The 19,226-nt window shown below is 38.4% G+C and overlaps 1 protein-coding gene across 1 annotated transcript in view; it reads right to left on the bottom strand.

Annotated features, from left to right (window-relative positions):
- LOC101903219 (ATP-binding cassette sub-family C member 4-like) overlaps nucleotides 1–19,226 on the bottom strand; it is an 83,135-nt gene that overhangs the window by 48,175 nt on the left and 15,734 nt on the right. Inside the window, exon 8 of the mRNA XM_059884485.1 lies at nucleotides 18,701–18,847. Within this exon, the coding sequence (XP_059740468.1) occupies nucleotides 18,701–18,847 (147 nt within the window). The remainder of the gene's footprint in view (nucleotides 1–18,700; nucleotides 18,848–19,226) is intronic.

The following is a 19,226-nucleotide window of genomic DNA, read 5'->3' as shown; positions in this document are numbered from 1 at the left end:
CTGTCTCTCATGACTCTGGCTATTTCTGTCAACAACTATTTATTTAATCTTGAAGTCAAGGAAGAACAATTTTCTAGTAACACTGATTACTTATCATATTGAAATTGGTATTTATTTTCCTTCCACTTACAGGACTATATTAAGACTAATATTTATAAGTTGGCACCAATAGGAAATGCTTCTATCTACAGCTTCCATTACTCATTGGTGGAACTCATTAAGCCATATATGATTTAAGTGAAATATAGACTACAGAATAAAAGATAAATAGAGAATATCTGTATTAGCAAGAGATATAATTTGAAGGTGTTATTGACATTTTATTCTCCAAAAGGCAAGACTGACTTTATAGTTTATAGTTCCCCCAAAGGAAATAGATTTTATAAGCCTAAGTTGGTCTGATAACAAAAGGAAAAAAATAAAAGAATTCTAAAATATGACTATGTACAAAAAGGAAAGGAAAGCCACCTTTTCCTTCTTAATCTATTTCTAAATATTTAAAGGTAATAAAAAAACAATTAATCCATGATTCTGACTATAACTCAAAGCACTGCTGCTGATTTAGATATATAGAATTATTCATGTGAGAAAATATATTTAAGTCCACGTACACTGCAATACCTGTTCAAATATCTTTGTGTAGGATGAAAAGAAATGACTGCATTATTTTTCTTACAACACCTTCAAGATTCTCTTCTTTTTGATTACATGCTTTAATCAAACAGAGTGAAGGATAAGATTACTCACTGAATCAAAAGAACACTTCAAGAAACATCCACTTAAGGTTCAGAAAGAAATCATTAACTAATTGTGCACTTAAAAGTTCCCATATCAGGGACTTAGACTGAAAATCACCCAGAGCAGATACTTTGTTTTCTACTGAAGTGTTAACAACATGCTGCTATATAACACTGCCTTCTCTCAATGGCAGGTTTGGAGGCAGGGTTTTACCATCATAAGAAACACGGCTGTGTTTGTAATAACATATAGATAAAGATTTTTAAACACATAACAAGTCTAAAATAGACTTTTCAGGTGTTCAAGAAGTTGAAACAGGGAGGAGCCAAGATGGCGGAGGAGTAGGACGGGGAGAACACTTTCTCCCCAATAAATTCATCAAAAGAACATTTAAACGCTGAGTAAATTCCACAAAACAACTTCTGAATGCCGGCAGAGGACATTAGGCACCCAGAAAAGCAACCCAACTCTTCAAAAGGAGGTAGGAAAAAATATAAAAGACAAAAAAAGAGACAAAAGAGGGAGGGACGGAGTTCTGTCCCGGGAAGGGAATCTTAAAAAGAGAGAAGTTTCCAAACACCAGGAAACCTTCTCACTGCCGAATCTGTGCCGAGCTTTGGAAGCACAGAGGGCAACATAACAGGAAGAAAAAATAAACAATTAAAACGAGCAGATTGCGAGCCCTATGGTAACTCTCCCAGCGGAGAAGCAGCGCAGATGCCTGCACATGCCATTAGCAAGCGGGGGCTGGGCAGGGAGGCGTGGCGCCGGCTGCATCGCTTAGAGTAAGAATCTGGCCTGAATACCCTGAGCACTATCTGAGCAAAATAATTTGGGCTAGCAAACCAGACTGTGGGATATCTACCACGCGAAAAGCCAGCCCCAACCTACGACACCGCCAGGCCCGCGCAATGAACAAAGGACTGAACAGAGATAGCCGGCTGCAGACCTTCCCCCTCTGGTGACAGGCAGCCAGAGCCGGAAGGGGGCAATTGCAGCCCCAGAGAGACATTATCTATAAAACTGTAAGCAGGCTTCTTTGCTAACTAAAACTTCTTGGGGGTCTGGACGGTCAACATCTGCCTGAGAAGGTGCGCCGGTTTTACACCCAGATAACCGAGTGGTGGGGAGGCGATAAGTCACAGCATTGGCATTCGCCAAACACCTCATCACCTGAGCTGCTTGGGCCTGGGAAGAGCACAAAATGCAGGCCCAACTGAGTCTGCGCCTATGAGGACTACCCGAGTGCCTGAACCTGAGCGGCTTGGACCTGGGAGGTACATGCAGCCCAGGGCCGGCCTCGGATTGTTCTCGGCAGTACAACCTAGAGCCCGAGCAGTGTGGGCAGGGAGGCTACACGCACCGTGAATGGGGGCAGACCCAGTGTGGCTGAGGCACTGCGAGTGCACGCCAGTGTTATTTGTTTGCAGCATCCCTCCCTCCCTCCCCACAGCGCTACTGAACAAGTGAGCCTAAAAAAAAAAAAAAGTTTCCCCCACCGTCCCCTTTGTGTCAGGGCGGAAGCCAGACACTGAAGAGAACAGCAAACAGAAGAAGTTATAACAGAGGGAAACGCCTTGGAAGCTACGGGCAATAGATTAAAACCCCGTGGTTACTACGGACTACATAGGAAGGGGCCTATAGATCTTGAGAAATATAAGTCGGACCAAGGAACTAGCCAAAAATGAACTGAACCCACAATACAACAAAACCAGAGAAAGTCCTAGATATATTTTTACTATTTTTACGATCATTCTTTCTTTCTTTCTTTTTTTAATTAAAAAAAAATTTTTTTAAGTCCTCTATTGTTCCTTTAATTTTCACTTTTATAACCTATTACTTTGCAAAAAAAAAAAAAGACCCTATTTTTTTTCTGCTTCAGCAAACTTTATATATATATATTTTATAATTTTTTGACCTTTTTTTTTTTTTTCTTCTTCTTCTTCTTCTTCTTCTTTTCTTTAACATTGTATTTTTGAAATTCCAAACTCTACTCTAGTTTTTTAATTTTAGCTTTTTGGTATATGTTATCAATTTTGTACCTACAGTTTTTTTTTAATAATTTCTGTGAATTTTTTTTTTCTGTTTCATTCTCTTCTTCTTTTATATAACATTGTATATCTGAAATTCCAAACTCTACTCTAGATTTTTAATTTATGCTTTTTTGTATTTGATATCAAATTTGTACCTGTATTTTCTTTATAATTTTTGCGACATTGTTTTTGTTTGTTTGTTTTCTCTCTTTATGTTTCTTCTTCCTTTTTTTGAACATTGTATTTTTGAAATTCCAAACTCTACTCTAGATTTTTAATTTTTGCTTTTTGGTATTAGTTATCAATTTTGTACCTGTATTTTCTTTATAATTTTCGCCACCTTGTTTGTTTTTCTTTATTCGTTTTTTCTCTCTTTCTTTTCCTTCTTCTTTTCTTTAACATCATATTTTTGAAATTCCAAACTCTACTCTAGATTTTTAATTTTTGCTGTTATGTATTTGTTACCAATTTTGTACCTTTAAGAACCCAATCTTCAGGACCCATTTTTCACTAGGGAGCGAGATTACTGGCTTGACTGCTCTCTCTCCCTTTGGACTCTCCTTTTTCTCCACCAGGTCGCCTGTGTCTCCTCCCTAACCCCTCTCTACTCTACCCAACTCTGTGAGGTTATGTGTGTTCCAGATGGTGGAGAACACTTAGGGAACTGATTACTGGCTGGATCTGTCTCCCTCCTTTTCATTCCCCCCTTTTATCCCTCTGGCCACCTCTGTCTCCTTCCTCCTTCTTCTCTTCTCTGTATAACTCCGTGAACATCTCTGAGTGGTCCAGCTGTGGAGTGCACATAAGGAAGTGACTACTGTCTACCCCACTCTCTGCACTATTGATTCCACCTCATCTCATTTGGGTCACCTCTAACTCCCTCCTCCCTCTTCTCTTCTCCATGTAACGCTGTGAACCTCTCTGAGTGACCCTCACAGTAGAGAAACTTTTCATTTTTAACGTAGATGTTTTATCAGTGGTGCTGTATAGAAGGAGAAGTTTTGAAACTACTGTAAAAATAAGACCAATAACTGGAAGCAGGAGGCTTAAGTCCAAACCCTGACTCTAGGGAACTCCTGACTCCAAGGAACATTAATTGACAGGAGCTCATCAAACGCCTCCATACCGACACTGAAACCAAGCACCACACAAGGGCCAATAAGTTCCAGGGCAAGACATACCAAGCAAATTCTCCAGCAACAAAGGAACACAGCCCTGAGCTTCAAGATACAAGCTGCCCAAAGTCACCCCCAAACCATAGATATCTCATAACTCATTACTGGACATTTCATTGCACTCCAGAGAGAAGAAATACAGCTCCACCCACCAGAACACCGACACAAGCTTCCCTAACCAGGAAACCTTGACAAGCCACCTGTAGAAACCCACACAGAGCAAGGAAAAGCCACAATAAAGAGAACTCCACAAACTGCCAGAATACAGAAAGGACACCCCAAATCAGCAATTTAAACAAGATGAAGAGACAGAGGAATACCCAGCAGATAAAGGAACAGGATAAATGCCCACCAAACCAAAGAGGAAGAGATAGGGAATCTACCTGATAAAGAATTCCGAATAATGATAGTGAAATTGATCCAAAATCTTGAAATTAAAATGGAATCACAGATAAATAGCCTGGAGACAAGGATTGAGAAGATGCAAGAAAGGTTTAACAAGGACCTAGAAGAAATAAAAAAGAGTCAATATATAATGAATAATGCAATAAATGAAATTAAAAACACTCTGGAGGCAACAAATAGTAGAATAACAGAGGCAGAAGATAGGATTAGTGAATTAGAAGATATAATGGTAGAAATAAATGAATCAGAGAGGATAAAAGAAAAACGAATTAAAAGAAATGAGGACAATCTCAGAGACCTCCAGGACAATATTAGACACTACAACATTCGAATCATAGGGGTTCCAGAAGAAGAAGACAAAAAGAAAGACCATGAGAAAATATGTGAGGAGATAATAGTTGAAAACTTCCCTAAAATGGGGAAGGAAATAATCACCCAAGTCCAAGAAACCCAGAGAGTCCCAAACAGGATAAACCCAAGGCGAAACACCCCAAGACACATATTAATCAAATTAACAAAGATCAAACACAAAGAACAAATATTAAAAGCAGCAAGGGAAAAACAACAAATAACACACAAGGGAATTCCCATAAGGATAACAGCTGATCTTTCAATAGAAACTCTTCAAGCCAGGAGGGAATGGCAAGACATACTTAAAATGATGAAAGAAAATAACCTACAGCCCAGATTATTGTACCCAGCAAGGATCTCACTCAAGTATGAAGGAGAAATCAAAAGCTTTTCAGACAAGCAAAAGCTGACAGAATTCTGCACCACCAAACCAGCTCTCCAACAAATACTAAAGGATATTCTCTAGACAGGAAACACAAATACGGTGTATAAGTTCGAACCCAAAACAATAAAGTAAATGGCAATGGGGTCATACTTATCAGTAATTACCTTAAACGTAAATGGGTTGAATGCCCCAACCAAAAGACAAAGACTGGCTGAATGGATACAAAAACAAGACCCCTACATATGTTGTCTGCAAGAGACCCACCTCAAAACAGGGGACACATACAGACTGAAAGTGAAGGGCTGGAAAAAGATTTTCCATGCTAATAGGGACCAAAAGAATGCAGGAGTAGCAATACTCATATCAGATAAAATAGACTTTAAAAGAAAGGCTGTGAAAAGAGACAAAGAAGGTCACTACATCATGACCAAAGGATCAATCCAAGAAGATATAACAATTATAAATATATATGCACCCCACACGGGAGCACCGCAGTATGTAAGACAAATGCTAACAAGTATGAAAGGAGAAATTAACAATAACACAATAATAGTGGGAGACTTTAATACCCCACTCACACCTATAGATACATCAACTAAACAGAAAATTAACAAGGAAACACAAACTTTAAACGATACAATAGACCAGTTAGACCTAATTGATATCTATAGGACATTTCATCCCAAAACAATGAATTTCACCTTTTTCTCAAGCGCACATGGAACCTTCTCCAGGATAGATCACATCCTGGGCCATAAAGCTAGCCTTGGTAAATTCAAAAAAAATAGAAATCATTCCAAGCATCTTTTCTGACCACAATGCAGTAAGATTAGATTTCAATTACAGGAGAAAAACGATTAAAAATTCCAACATATGCAGGCTGAACAACACGCTGCTGAATAACCAACGAATCACAGAAAAAATCAAAAAAGAAATCAAAATTTGCATAGAAATGAATGAAAATGAAACTACAACATCCCAAAACCTGTGGGACACGGTAAAAGCAGTCCTAAGGGGAAAATTCATAGCAATACAGGCACACCTCAAGAAACAAGAAAAAAGCCAAATAAATAACCTAACTCTACACCTAAAGCAACTAGAAAAGGAAGAAATGAAGAATCCCAGGCTTAGTAGAAGGAAAGAAATCTTAAAAAATAGAGCAGAAATAAATGCAAAAGAAACAAAAGAGACCATAGCAAAAATCAACAAAACCAAAAGCTGGTTCTTTGAAAGGATAAATAAAATTGACAAACCATTAGCCAGACTCATCAAGAAACAAAGGGAGAAAAATCAAACCAATAAAATTAGAAATGAAAATGGAGAGATCACAACAGACAACACAGAAATACAAAGGATCATGAGACTACTATCAACAATTATATGCCAATAAAATGGACAACGTGGAAGAAATGGACAAATTCTTAGAAAAGTACAACTTTCCAAAACTGGACCAGGAAGAAATAGAAAATCTTAACAGACCCATCACAAGCACGGACATTGAAACTGTAATAAAAAATCTTCCAGCAAACAAAAGCCCAGGTCCAGATGGCTTCACAGCTGAATTCTACCAAAAATTTAGAGAACAGCTAACACCTATCCTGCTCAAACTCTTCCAGAAAATTGCAGAGGAAGGTAAACTTCCAAACTCATTCTATGAGGCCACCATCACCCTAATACCAAAACCTGACAAAGATCCCACAAAAAAAGAAAACTACAGGCCAATATCACTGATGAACATAGATGCAAAAATCCTTAACAAAATTCTAGCAATCAGAATCCAACAACACATTAAAAAGATCATACACAATGACCAAGTGGGCTTTATCCCAGGGATGCAAGGATTCTTCAATATCCACAAATCAATCAATGTAATACACCACATTAACAAATTGAAAACTAAAAACCATATGATTATCTCAATAGATGCAGAGAAAGCCTTTGACAAAATTCAACATCCATTTATGATAAAAACTCTCCAGAAAGCAGGAATAGAAGGAACATACCTCAACATAATAAAAGCTATATATGACAAACCCACAGCAAACATTATCCTCAATGGTGAAAAATTGAAAGCATTTCCTCTAAAGTCAGGAACAAGACAAGGGTGCCCACTTTCACCATTACTATTCAACATAGTTTTGGAAGTTTTGGCCACAGCAATCAGAGCAGAAAAAGAAATAAAAGGAATCCAAATTGGAAAAGAAGAAGTAAAACTCTATTTGCAGATGACATGATCCTCTACATAGAAAACCCTAAAGACTCCACCAGAAAATTACTAGAACTAATCAATGACTATAGTAAAGTTTCAGGATATAAAATCAACACACAGAAATCCCTTGCATTCCTGTATACTAATAATGAGAAAACAGAAAGAGAAATTAAGGAAACAATTCCATTCACCATTGCAACGGAAAGAATAAAATACTTAGGAATATATCTACCTAAAGAAACTAAAGACCTATATATAGAAAACTATAAAACACTGGTGAAAGAAATCAAAGAGGACACTAATAGATGGAGAAATATACCATGTTCATGGATTGGAAGAATCAATATAGTGAAAATGAGTATACTACCCAAAGGAATTTATAGATTCAATGCAATCCCTATCAAGCTACCAACAGTATTCTTCACAGAGCTAGAACAAATAATTTCACAATTTGTATGGAAATACAAAAAACCTCGAATAGCCAAAGCGATCTTGAGAAAGAAGAATGGAACTGGAGGAATCAACCTACCTGACTTCAGGCTCTACTACAAAGCCACAGTCATCAAGACAGTATGGTACTGGCACAAAGACTGAAATATAGATCAATGGAACAAAATAGAAAGCCCAGAGATAAATCCACGCACATATGGACACCTTATCTTTGACAAAGGAGGCAAGAATATACAATGGATTAAAAACAATCTCTTTAACAAGTGGTGCTGGGAAAACTGGTCAACCACTTGTAAAAGAATGAAACTAGAACACTTTCTAACACCATACACAAAAATAAACTCAAAATGGATTAAAGATCTAAACATAAGACCAGAAACTATAAAACTCCTAGAGGAGAACATAGGCAAAACACTCTCTGACATACATCACAGCAGGATCCTCTATGACCCACCTCCCAGAATATTGGAAATAAAAGCAAAAATAAACAAATGGGACCTAATTAACCTAAAACCTTCTGCATATCAAAGGAAACTATTAGCAAGGTGAAAAGACAGCCTTCAGAATGGGAGAAAATAATAGCAAATGAAGCAACTGACAAACAACTAATCTCAAAAATATACAAGCAACTCCTACAGCTCAACTCCAGAAAAATAAAGGACCCGATCAAAAAATGGGCCAAAGAACTAAATAGACATTTCTCCAAAGAAGACATACAGATGGCTAAAAAACACATGAAAAGATGCTCAACATCACTCATTATCAGAGAAATGCAAATCAAGACCACTATGAGGTACCATTTCACACCAGTCAGAATGGCTGCCATCTAAAAGTCTACAAATAATAAATGCTGGAGAGGGTGTGGAGAAAAGGGAACCCTCTTACACTGTTGGTGTGAATGCAAACTAGTACAGCCATTATGGAGAACAGTGTGGAGATTCTTTAAAAAACTGGAAATAGAACTGCCTTATGATCCAGCAATCCCACTGCTAGGCATACACACTGAGGAAACCAGAAGGGAAAGAGACACGTGTACCCCCAATGTTCATCGCAGCACTGTTTATAATAGCCAGGACATGGAAGCAACCTAGATGTCCATCAGCAGATGAATGGATAAGAAAGCTGTGGTACATATACACAATGGAGTATTACTCAGCCATTAAAAAGAATTCATTTAAATCAGTTCTAATGAGGTGGGTGAAACTGGATCCTATTATACAGAGTGAAGTAAGCCAGAAGGAAAAACACCAATACAGTATACTAACGCATATATATGGAATTTAGAAAGATGATAACAATAACCCTGTGTACGAGACAGCAAAAGAGACACTGATGTATGGAACAGTCTTATGGACTCTGTGGGAGAGGGAGAGGGTGGGAAGATTTGGGAGAATTGCATTGAAACATGTAAAATATCATGTATGAAACGAGATGCCAGTCCAGGTTCAATGCACGATACTGGATGCTTGGGGCTAGTGCACTGGGACGACCCAGAGGGATGGTATGGGGAGGGAGGAGGGAGGAGGGTTCAGGATGGGGAGCACATGTATACCTGTGATGGATTCATTTTGATATTTGGCAAAACTAATACAATTATGTAAAGTTTAAAAATAAAATTAAATTAAAAAAAAAAAAGAAGAAGTTGAAACATTTCCCCATTTCCCTTTGGGACTGTTAGTCCATAAGTTGTGTCCATGTCTTTGAGACCCCACAGACTGTGACTCTATATATGGACATCACCAGATGGTCAATACTGAAATCAGATTGATTATATCCTTTGCAGCCAGCTCTTTGGTGTAGAAGAAGCTCTATATAGTCAGCAAAAGCAAGACCAGGAACTGAATGTGGCTTATATCATGAGTTCCTAATTGCAAAATTCAGACTTAAATTGAAGAAAGTAGGGAAAACCACTAGACCATTCAGGTATGACCTGAATCAAATGCTTTATGATTATACAGTGGAAGTGACAAATATATTCAAGGGATTAGATGTGATATAAAGAGTGCATGAAAAACTATGGACAGAGGTTCATAACATTGTACAGGAGGTGGTGACTAAAACCATCCCCAAGAAAAAGAAATGCAACAAGGCAAAATGGTTGTCTAAGGAGGCTTGACAAATAGATGGGAAAAGAAGAGAAGCCAAAAGCAAAAGGAGATAAGAAAAGATACATGCATCTGAATGCAGAGTTCCAAAGAATAGCAAGAAGAGATTTTAAAAAGTCTTATGAAGTGAACAGTGCAAATAAACAGAGGAAAACAATAGGATGGGAAAGACTAGGGATCCCTTTAAGAAAATTAGAGATACCAAGGGAACATTTCGTGCAAAGATGGGCACAATAAATGACAGAAATAGTAGGGACCTAACAGAAGCAGAAGATATTAAGAAGAGGTGGCAAGAATACACAGAACTGTGGGGGAAAAGTCTTAAGGACCAAGAATAGCACGATTGTGTGATCACTCACCTGGAGCCAGACATCCTGAGTGTGAAATCACATAGGCCTTAGAAAGCATTACTATGAACAAAACTGGTGGATATGATGGAATTCCAGCTGAGCTATTTCAAATCCTAAAAGATGATGCTGTGAAAGTGCTGCATTCAATATGCCAGCAAATTTGGAAAACTCAGCAGCGACCACAGGACTGGAAAAGGTCAGGTCTCATTCCAGTCTCAAAGAAGGACAATGCCAAATAATGCTCAAATAACTGCACAATTGCATTCATTTCACATGCTAGCAAGGTAATGCTCAAAATCCTTCAAGCTACACTTCAATAGTACATGAACTGGGAACTTTCAGATGTACAAGCTATATTTAGAAAAGGCAGAGGAACCAGAGATCAAATGGCCAACATCCAGTGGATCACAGAAAAAGCAAGATAATTCCAGAAAACATCTACTTCTGCTTCAGTGACTATTCCAGATCCTTTGATTGTGTGGATCACAACAAACTGTGGAAAATTCTTCAAGAGATGGGAATACCAGACTACCTTACCTGCCTCCTGAGAAACCTGTATGGAGGTCAAGAAGCAACAGTTAGAACTGGACACAGAACAAGGGACTGATTCCAAATTAGGAAAGGAGTGCCTCAAGACTGTATATCATCACACTGCTTATTTAATTATATTCAGAGTACATTATATGAAATGCCAGGCTGGATGAAGCACAAGATGGAATCAAGATTGCTTGGAGAAATATCAATAACCTAAGGTATGTAGATAACACCACCCTTATGGCAGAAAATGAAGAGGAACTAAAGAGCCTCTTGATAAAGGGAAGAGGAGAGAGAAAAAAATTAAAACTTTTTCACTTAAACTAGAGGCTTAACACTCAACATTCAAAAAACAAAGATCATGGCACCTGGCCCCATCACTTTACAGCAAATAGATAGGGAAACTATGGAAACCGTGACACACTTTATTTTCTTGGGCTCCAAAATCACCATGGACGGTGACTGCAACCATGAAATTAAAAGACACTTGCTCCTTGGAAGAAAAGCTACGACATACCTAGGTAGTGTATTTAAAAGAAGAGATTTAACTTTGACAACAAAGGTCGGCCTAGCCAAAGCTATGGTTTTTCTAGTAGTCACGTATGGATGTGACTGTTGGGGGCATAAAAAAAGCTGAGCACTGAAAAATTGATGCTTTTCAACTGTGGTGTTGGAGAAGACTCTCAAGAGTCCCTTGGACTGCAAGAAGATCAAACCAGTCAATCCTAAAGGAAATCAGTCCTGAATATTCATTGAAAGGACTGATGCTGAAGCTGAAACTCCAAAACTTTGGCCACCTGATGCAAAGAACTGACTCATTGGAAAAGAACCTGATGCTGGTAAAGATTGAAGGAGGGAGGAGAAGGGGACAATAGAGGATGAGATGGTTGGATGGCATCACTGACTCAATGGACATGAGTTTGAGTAAGCTCAGGGAGTTGGTAATGGACAGGAAACCTGGTGTGCTGCAGTCCATGGGGTCACAAAGAGTCAGGCACAAGTGAATGACTGAAGAGCAATAAAAATACTGTCTTCCATAACGGCTCTATTTGTTTACATTTGCACCAACAGTGCAACAGGGTTCCCTTTTCTCCACACCCTCTCTAGCATTTATTGTTTGTGGACTTTTGGATGATTGCCATTCTGACCAACGTGAGATGACACCTCATTGTGGTTTTGATTTGCCTTTCTCTAATAATGACCAAGGGTGAGCATCTTTCCATATGCTTATTAGCCATTTATATATCTTCTTTGGATAAATGTCTGTTTAGGTCTTCAGTCCACTTTTTGATTAGGTTGTTTGCTTTTTTGGTATTGAGCTACATGAGCTGCTTGTATATATTGGAGATTAATTCTTGGTCAGTTGTTCTAGTTCAAAGGATTTGAGCATACCCTTGCTAGAATATGAAATGAGTGCAATAGTACCATAGTTTGAACATTCTTTAGCATTGCCCCTCTTTGGGATTGGAATGAAAACTAATCCCATAGGACACAATCTATTATAATGCAGTTGCAAAAAAAGAAAGGAAAGGAAAATACTTCCAGAACACAGAGTTTGATTTTATAATAGCTTTGTACTCAACAACCTCTTAATAAATTTCCACTCAAAGTGTACTTGGAAGCTTGTCATCTTTTTTCCTATATATTAGAGTTTCACCTGAGGGAGAAATTTCTGAAGATTAATCCTGGTTACCAAGAATGAAAAACAAACAAACAAACATTCAGCAGATCACAGTTTCATGCCAACATTATTTATGAAGAAAACATCATTGCTTATGTTCAGACTACTGTCAAAACATTTGTAACATGCTTCTAAAAGGCCCAGAGAGAAGTGTGTGTGGAGATTACCAAGGGCAACAGTGAAAGTGCTGGCTTCCCTCTTCTTTCCCCAACACACTTTGTGACATTAGCTTTAGCACCCAAACTGTCCCTGGTGGCCCAAGAAAGCATTTCAGTATCATCAAGAGTCTGGATACTGAGCTGAGTTTGCTGTAACCTTAGAGATGATTGTTTTTTTTTTTTTTTTTTAAATCAGTTTTATTTCCTAAATTCCTCTCATATTCCCACTGGTGTGACTTCATTTTGAAAACATTCCATCTTTAAATTCCAGAACAGTATTTAGAAATTTTTTGAAAATAAGGGCAACAACTTATGTAATTGACTATGAAATACACCACAGGACTACACTTATAAGTGTCTGTGTTGTCTGTACATATGAATTGAGATCTCCAGTCTACAGCTGTATTAAATTTTGGATCTGTATCTTTTCTATAATGAATCATAGAATACTGACATGACATTAAAAAAAAAAAATCAATCCATTGTCTTCAATTATTTAAGTTTTCAAATACCTTGAAAACAGGGACTTTTTCTCTAGTGCTTGGGTCCACAAATAACAACTAGTAGATGACCAATAGAGTGAAAAGATCCCCCACTTCTTATATGTTAAAACCTGAGGCCAAGAGAAGAAAAGTGACTGGCATAGCTCTTCCAAAGCTATGTTTCAGTAGAACTGGGATGTCACAGCATCTTCACCTACATCCCAACTCTCTGTCCAATCAGTTCAGTTCAGTCGATCAGTCGTGTCCGACTCTTTGTGACCCCATGAATTGCAGCACGCCAGGCTTCCCTGTCCATCACCAACTCCCGGAGTTCACTCAGACTCACATCCATCGAGTCGGTGATGCCATCCAGTCATCTCATCCTCTGTCGTCCCCTTCTCCTCCTGCCCCCAATCCCTCCCAGCATCAGAGTCTTTTCCAATAAGTCAACTCTTCGCATAAGGTGGCCAAAGTATTGGAGTTTCAGCTTCAACATCAGTCCTTCCAAAGAAATCCCAGGACTGCTCTCCTTTAGAATGATCTAGTTGGATCTCCTTGTAGTCCAAGGGACTCTCAAGAGTCTTCTTCAACACCACAGTACAAAAGCATCAATTCTTCTGCACTCAGCCTTCTTCATAGTCCAACTCTCACATCCATACATGACCACTGGAAAAACCATAGCCTTGACTAGACGGACCTTTATTGGCAAAGTAATGTCTCTGCTTTTGAATATGCTATCTAGGTTGGTCATAACTTTCCTTTCAAGGAGTAAGCGTCTTTTAATTTCATGGCTGCAATCACCATCTGCAGTGATTTTGGAGCCCAAAAAAAACAAAATCTGACACTGTTTCCACTGTTTCCCCATCTATTTCCCATGAAGTGGTGGGACCAGATGCCATGATCTTAGTTTTCCAAAAGCTGAGCTTTTAGCCAACTTTTTCACTCTCCTCTTTCACTTTCATCAAGAGGCTTTTTGGTTCCTCTTCACTTTCTGCCATAAGAGTGGTGTCATCTACATATCTGAGGTTATTGATATTTCTCCCGGCAATCTTGATTCCAGCTTGTGCTTCTTCCAGTCCAGTGTTTCTCATGATGTATTCTGCATATAAGTTAAACAAGCAGGGTGACAATATACAGCCTTGGCATACTCTTTTTCCTATTTGGAACCAGTCTGTTGTTCCATGTCCAGTTCTAACTGTTTCTTCCTGACCTGCATATAGGTTTCTCAAGAGGCAGGTCAGGTGCTCTGGTATTCCCATCTCTTGAAGAATTTTCCACAGTTTCTTGTGATCCACACAGTCAAAGGCTTTGGCATAGTCAATAAAGCATAAATAGATGTTTTTCTGGAACTCTCTTGCTTTTTCAATGATCCAGCAGATGTTGGCAATTTGATCTCTTGTTCCTCTGCCTTTTCTAAAACCAGCTTGAACATCTGGAAGTTCACGGTTCACATGTTGCTGAAGCCTGGCTTGGAGAACTTTGAGCATTACTTTACTAGTATGTGAGATGAGTGAAATTGTGCAATAGTTTAAGCCTTCTTTGGCATTGCTTTTCTTTGGGATTGGAATGAAAACTGACCTTTTCCAGTCCTGCGGCCACTGCTGAGTTTTCCAAATTTGCTGGTATATTGAGTGCAGCACTTCACAGCATCATCTTTCAGGATTTGAAATAGCTCAACTAAATGTCTACTGATGTTTTAAAATGGATGAATTCCTTCTCTTTACTTCATAAAGGCTTAAGTTTGTTAGGTAAAACTATTATCAGATATAAAATATTTAACCCACATAATTTCTTAAAGCATAAATAACCCCCAGGGAAATGTACTAGATGTTTAACAGTTTCAGTTCCTTGATTGACAGACAACAGAACTTGGAAGCTTGAATAGTCTGCATCTATGAACTACAACTTCCAAAGAACCACTATATGTGGTTTGCTCTTCATGCTATCACATACAAGTAAGAAAGTCCACCATAAATAACTTATTACAAATTCTACTTTTGAAAATAATAAAAGGGAGTTTAATTTAACCCATCACTAAAAGAGCAAATAAATAATTTTTGGCCCCTAAACCTTTTGGGCAAACTAGGCCTATCTTTGCAGTACTTATTTGGGCTTCTATTTTCTTGAAGGAACGAAGTCCTGCTAAGAGATACAAGGAGAAGGAGGCAAGATAAACACTAGTGTGCCAGCTGCTCTAAGATGAGCAACCTCAAAGATTTAAACTTGGTCCCAAATCCTTGAAAAATGAATGAATCAGCATGTGGAGAAGCCTACAGGTCTTGAACATGAAGAGCCTAGTTAACTGTGGTCATGAGCACTCAGAAGCTGTGATGAAAGAAATCCAGTCCCACTTAATGCTCCAAACTTTATGATTGTAGTTTTCACATTAACTGATAAAGTGGAACAAGTTCACAGCCGTAATAGCATAGACTCCTCCAATCACTTTCTGTCTACAGTTTCATAGTAAGACAAGATCTGTATGGGCCTTTGCAGGTTATTATCCTGTGTTTTACCCAGTGCCTGAACTGCTGAATAAATCTGCACAGGATACTACCCTAAACAGTCTTATTTAATTCTCACAAAAGTCTTATGAAACAAGGAGGGCATCCATTATTCCCATCTCACAGAAGACAAAGTTCCCAGACACCATGTAGTCCTCATCACTAAGGTTCATTAGGCACCGACCATGTGCTAAGCCCTCTGAATGTATTAACCTGTTTAATTTCCATGGTATTGTGATATGGTAGATATGAACAGCATCTCTATTTTACAGGTAAGAAAACTAAGACACAGAGATTAACACATAAGTATTAACATAACTACAATCAGCTATCACAATTAGGAACTAGCACCAGGACTGAACCTAGGAAGGTGGCTCCAGAGTCCATACTTATATCATGACAATATCATGACTTGGTATTTGACTGCCCAAGTAGTATGCACTTGCTTTGGGCTTCATCACACAACTAGTTGATGGCCAGTCCAAGACTACTTCCATCCTCCCTCCAGCCCACCTCCATACCTCAGCAGGTCCTGTCAATCATCACCTGCAAAAACAAAGCTGCCCTGTGCCTCAGCACAAGTTTAATTAACTGGACAGAGTGAGCATGTCCAATTAACTGATGAACTAACTCTTCATAGAAACCCAAGTCAGGAGGATACCTTCCAAAAGACAAGTGAAAGGCCTCAAGGTGGAGGCATCAAGCACTGGTAAACCTCCAGGGACTCTCATATTGGAAACTTACTATTGAAGATTCACCTGTTAGGTAACACAAAGCCTCTTATATGTAATTGGAAGTCATTACCTTATTAGGAAAACCTCATAGTTGGTTTTAGAACCATCTATGCCATAGAACATGCCAGAGCTGTGTGATTCCAGGAATGAAAGGGCAATGAAAGAAAGAAACATACAGCCTGTGTCCTATAGGGAGATTAATTGTAAGAAGGTTCTTCATATGGGACAACCTAACAAGGCTATTTAAGAGTCCATCTTTTAGCAACTAGTCAAGGACATTTAAATATGTTTACATCAAATATTTCTGCTTTATTGACTATGCCAAAGCCTTTGACTGTGTGGATCACAATAAACTGTGGAAAATTCTGGAAGAGATGTATGTAAGTCAGGAAGCAACAGTTAGAACTGGACATGGAACAACAGAGTGGTTCCAAATAGGAAAAGGAGTATGTCAAGGCTGTATATTGTCACCTGCTTATTTAACTTCTATGCAGAGTACATCATGAGAAACACTGGGCTGGATGAAAAACAAGCTGGAATCAAGGTTGCCGGGAGAAATATCAATAACCTCAGATAGGCAGATGACACCACCCTTATGGCAGAAAGTGAAGAAGAACTAAAGAGACTCTTGATGAAAGTGAAAGAGGAGAGTGAAAAAGTTGGCTTAAAGCTCAACATTCAGAAAACTAAGATTACGGCATCCAGTCCCATCACTTAATGGGGAATAGATGGGGAAACAGTGGCTGACTTTATTTTTCTGGGCTCCAAAATCACTGCAGATGGTGATTGCAGCCATGAAATTAAAAGACACTTTCTCCTTGGAAGGAAAGTTATGACCAACCTAGACAGCATATTAAAAAGCAGAGACATTACTTTGTCAACAGAGGTCCATCTAGTCAAGGCTATGGTTTTTCCAGTGGTCATGTATGGATGTGAGACTTGGACTATAAAGAAAACTGAGCGCCAAAGAATTGATGCTTTTGAACTGTGGTGTTGGAGAAGACTCTCGAGAGTCCCTTGGACTGCAAGGAGATCCAACCAGTCCATTCTGAAGGAGATCAGCCCTGGGTGTTCATTGGAAGGACTGATGCTGAAGCTGAAACTCCAATACTTTGGCCACCTCATGCAAAGAACTAACTCATTGAAAAAGACCCTGATGCTGGGAAAGATTGAGGGCAGGAGGAGAAGGGGACAATAGAGGATGAGATGGTCAGATGGCATCACCAACTTGATGGACATGGGTTTGGGTGGACTCCAGGAGTTGGTGATGGACATGGAGGCCTGGCATGCTGTGGTTCATGGGGTCACAAGGAGTTGGACATTACTGAAGGACTGAACAGAACTGAACATCAAATATATGTTTTCCTCTTACACTGTTGGTGGGAATGCAAACTAGTACAGCCCCTATGGAGAACAGTGTGGAGATTCCTTAAAAAACTGGAAATAGAATTGCCATATGACCCAGCAATCCCACTTCTGGGCATACACACTGAGGAAACCAGAATGGAAAGAGACACATGCACCCCAATGTTCATTATAGCACTGTTTACAATACCTAGGACATGAAAGCAACTTAGATGTCCATTGACAGACAAATGGATAAGGAAGTTGTGATACATATACACAGTGGACTATTACTCAGCTCTAAAAAAAAAAATGCATTTGAGTCAGTTCTAATGAGGTAGATGAAACTGGAGCCTATTATACAGAATGAAGTAGGTCAAAAAAAGAAACACCAATACAGTATATTAATGCATATATATGGAATTCAGAAAGACGATAATGATGAACCTATGTGCAAGGCAGCAAAAGAAACATAGATGTAAAGAACAGGCTCTTGGACTATGTGGGAGAAGGCAAGGGTGGGATCATCTGAGAAAATAGAATTGAAACACATATATTACCATATGTAAAACAGATGACCTGTGCAAGTTCGATGAATGAAGCAGGGCACTCAAGCCAGTACTCTGGGACAATCCTGAGGGATGGAGTGGAGAGGGAGGTTGGAGGGGGTTCAGGATGAAGGGACAATTGTGCACTCATGGCTGCTTCATGTTGATGTATGGCAAGACCACCACAATATTGTAAATTAATTATCCTCCAATTAAAATACATTTTTAAAACAAATATATCGTGTTTCATAAGCCACACAATAAATGGATTCCTAAATCATTCTGCTAAGTGAACATTAATTTACCTTCCCCCACGCACATAAATAAAAAGTTTATATGCTCCTATATTCAAATTTTCTCTAGTAAGAGAAAAATATCAGTGAAGACTTTTGTAGAAAATGAATCAATACACACAGTAATCTATTCCAAGCATCTGTTCCATTTTCAAATACCAGAACATGGCAAAGCACTAGCTGTGTTAAGACATATTTACTGAGAAACTTGGTGTCTGACTTACCCGCTGGATTTCTATCAAAGAACAATACCGGAACTCTCAAAATGGTCTTCAACATTTTGTTGTGCAAAGTTTGTGAAGAATTAACAAAGATGTACAATGCCAACAGAGATCTTGTGACACCAAAAATGAGAGTAGATACAGTTAAACCTGAAATAAAGAAATGTCACTTATAACACAAAATTTCTGCCTTTTTTTCAATAATACTGAAGTACAGCAGGTAGTCTGTAAATATATTATGTATTTTCCTCTATAAAAAGAACTTACATATAAATTTTAATATATAGAATGTGAAATAAATGTTTAGATACATATATAGAATGGATTCTGTAAAAGTTTAATGCATTCACAAAATACATTTATTAAAAAGAATATGAAAATCAGTATTTTCCTTTCACTAAACAGAAACCATATGTGAATAAAAAATGAGGTGTAAAGTATAATTTCATTCTAGGCTTTCTAAACTCTATTCTAATAAAAACTCAGAAGAAAAACTAATTATAAAAAGTAGTTAATAGTTCTTTCTCCA

Source organism: Bos taurus, unplaced genomic scaffold, assembly GCF_002263795.3.
Source record: "Bos taurus isolate L1 Dominette 01449 registration number 42190680 breed Hereford unplaced genomic scaffold, ARS-UCD2.0 Leftover_ScbfJmS_406, whole genome shotgun sequence".
NCBI classification, from domain to species: domain Eukaryota; kingdom Metazoa; phylum Chordata; class Mammalia; order Artiodactyla; family Bovidae; genus Bos; species Bos taurus.
This window is presented reverse-complemented; position numbering and strand designations above follow the sequence as displayed.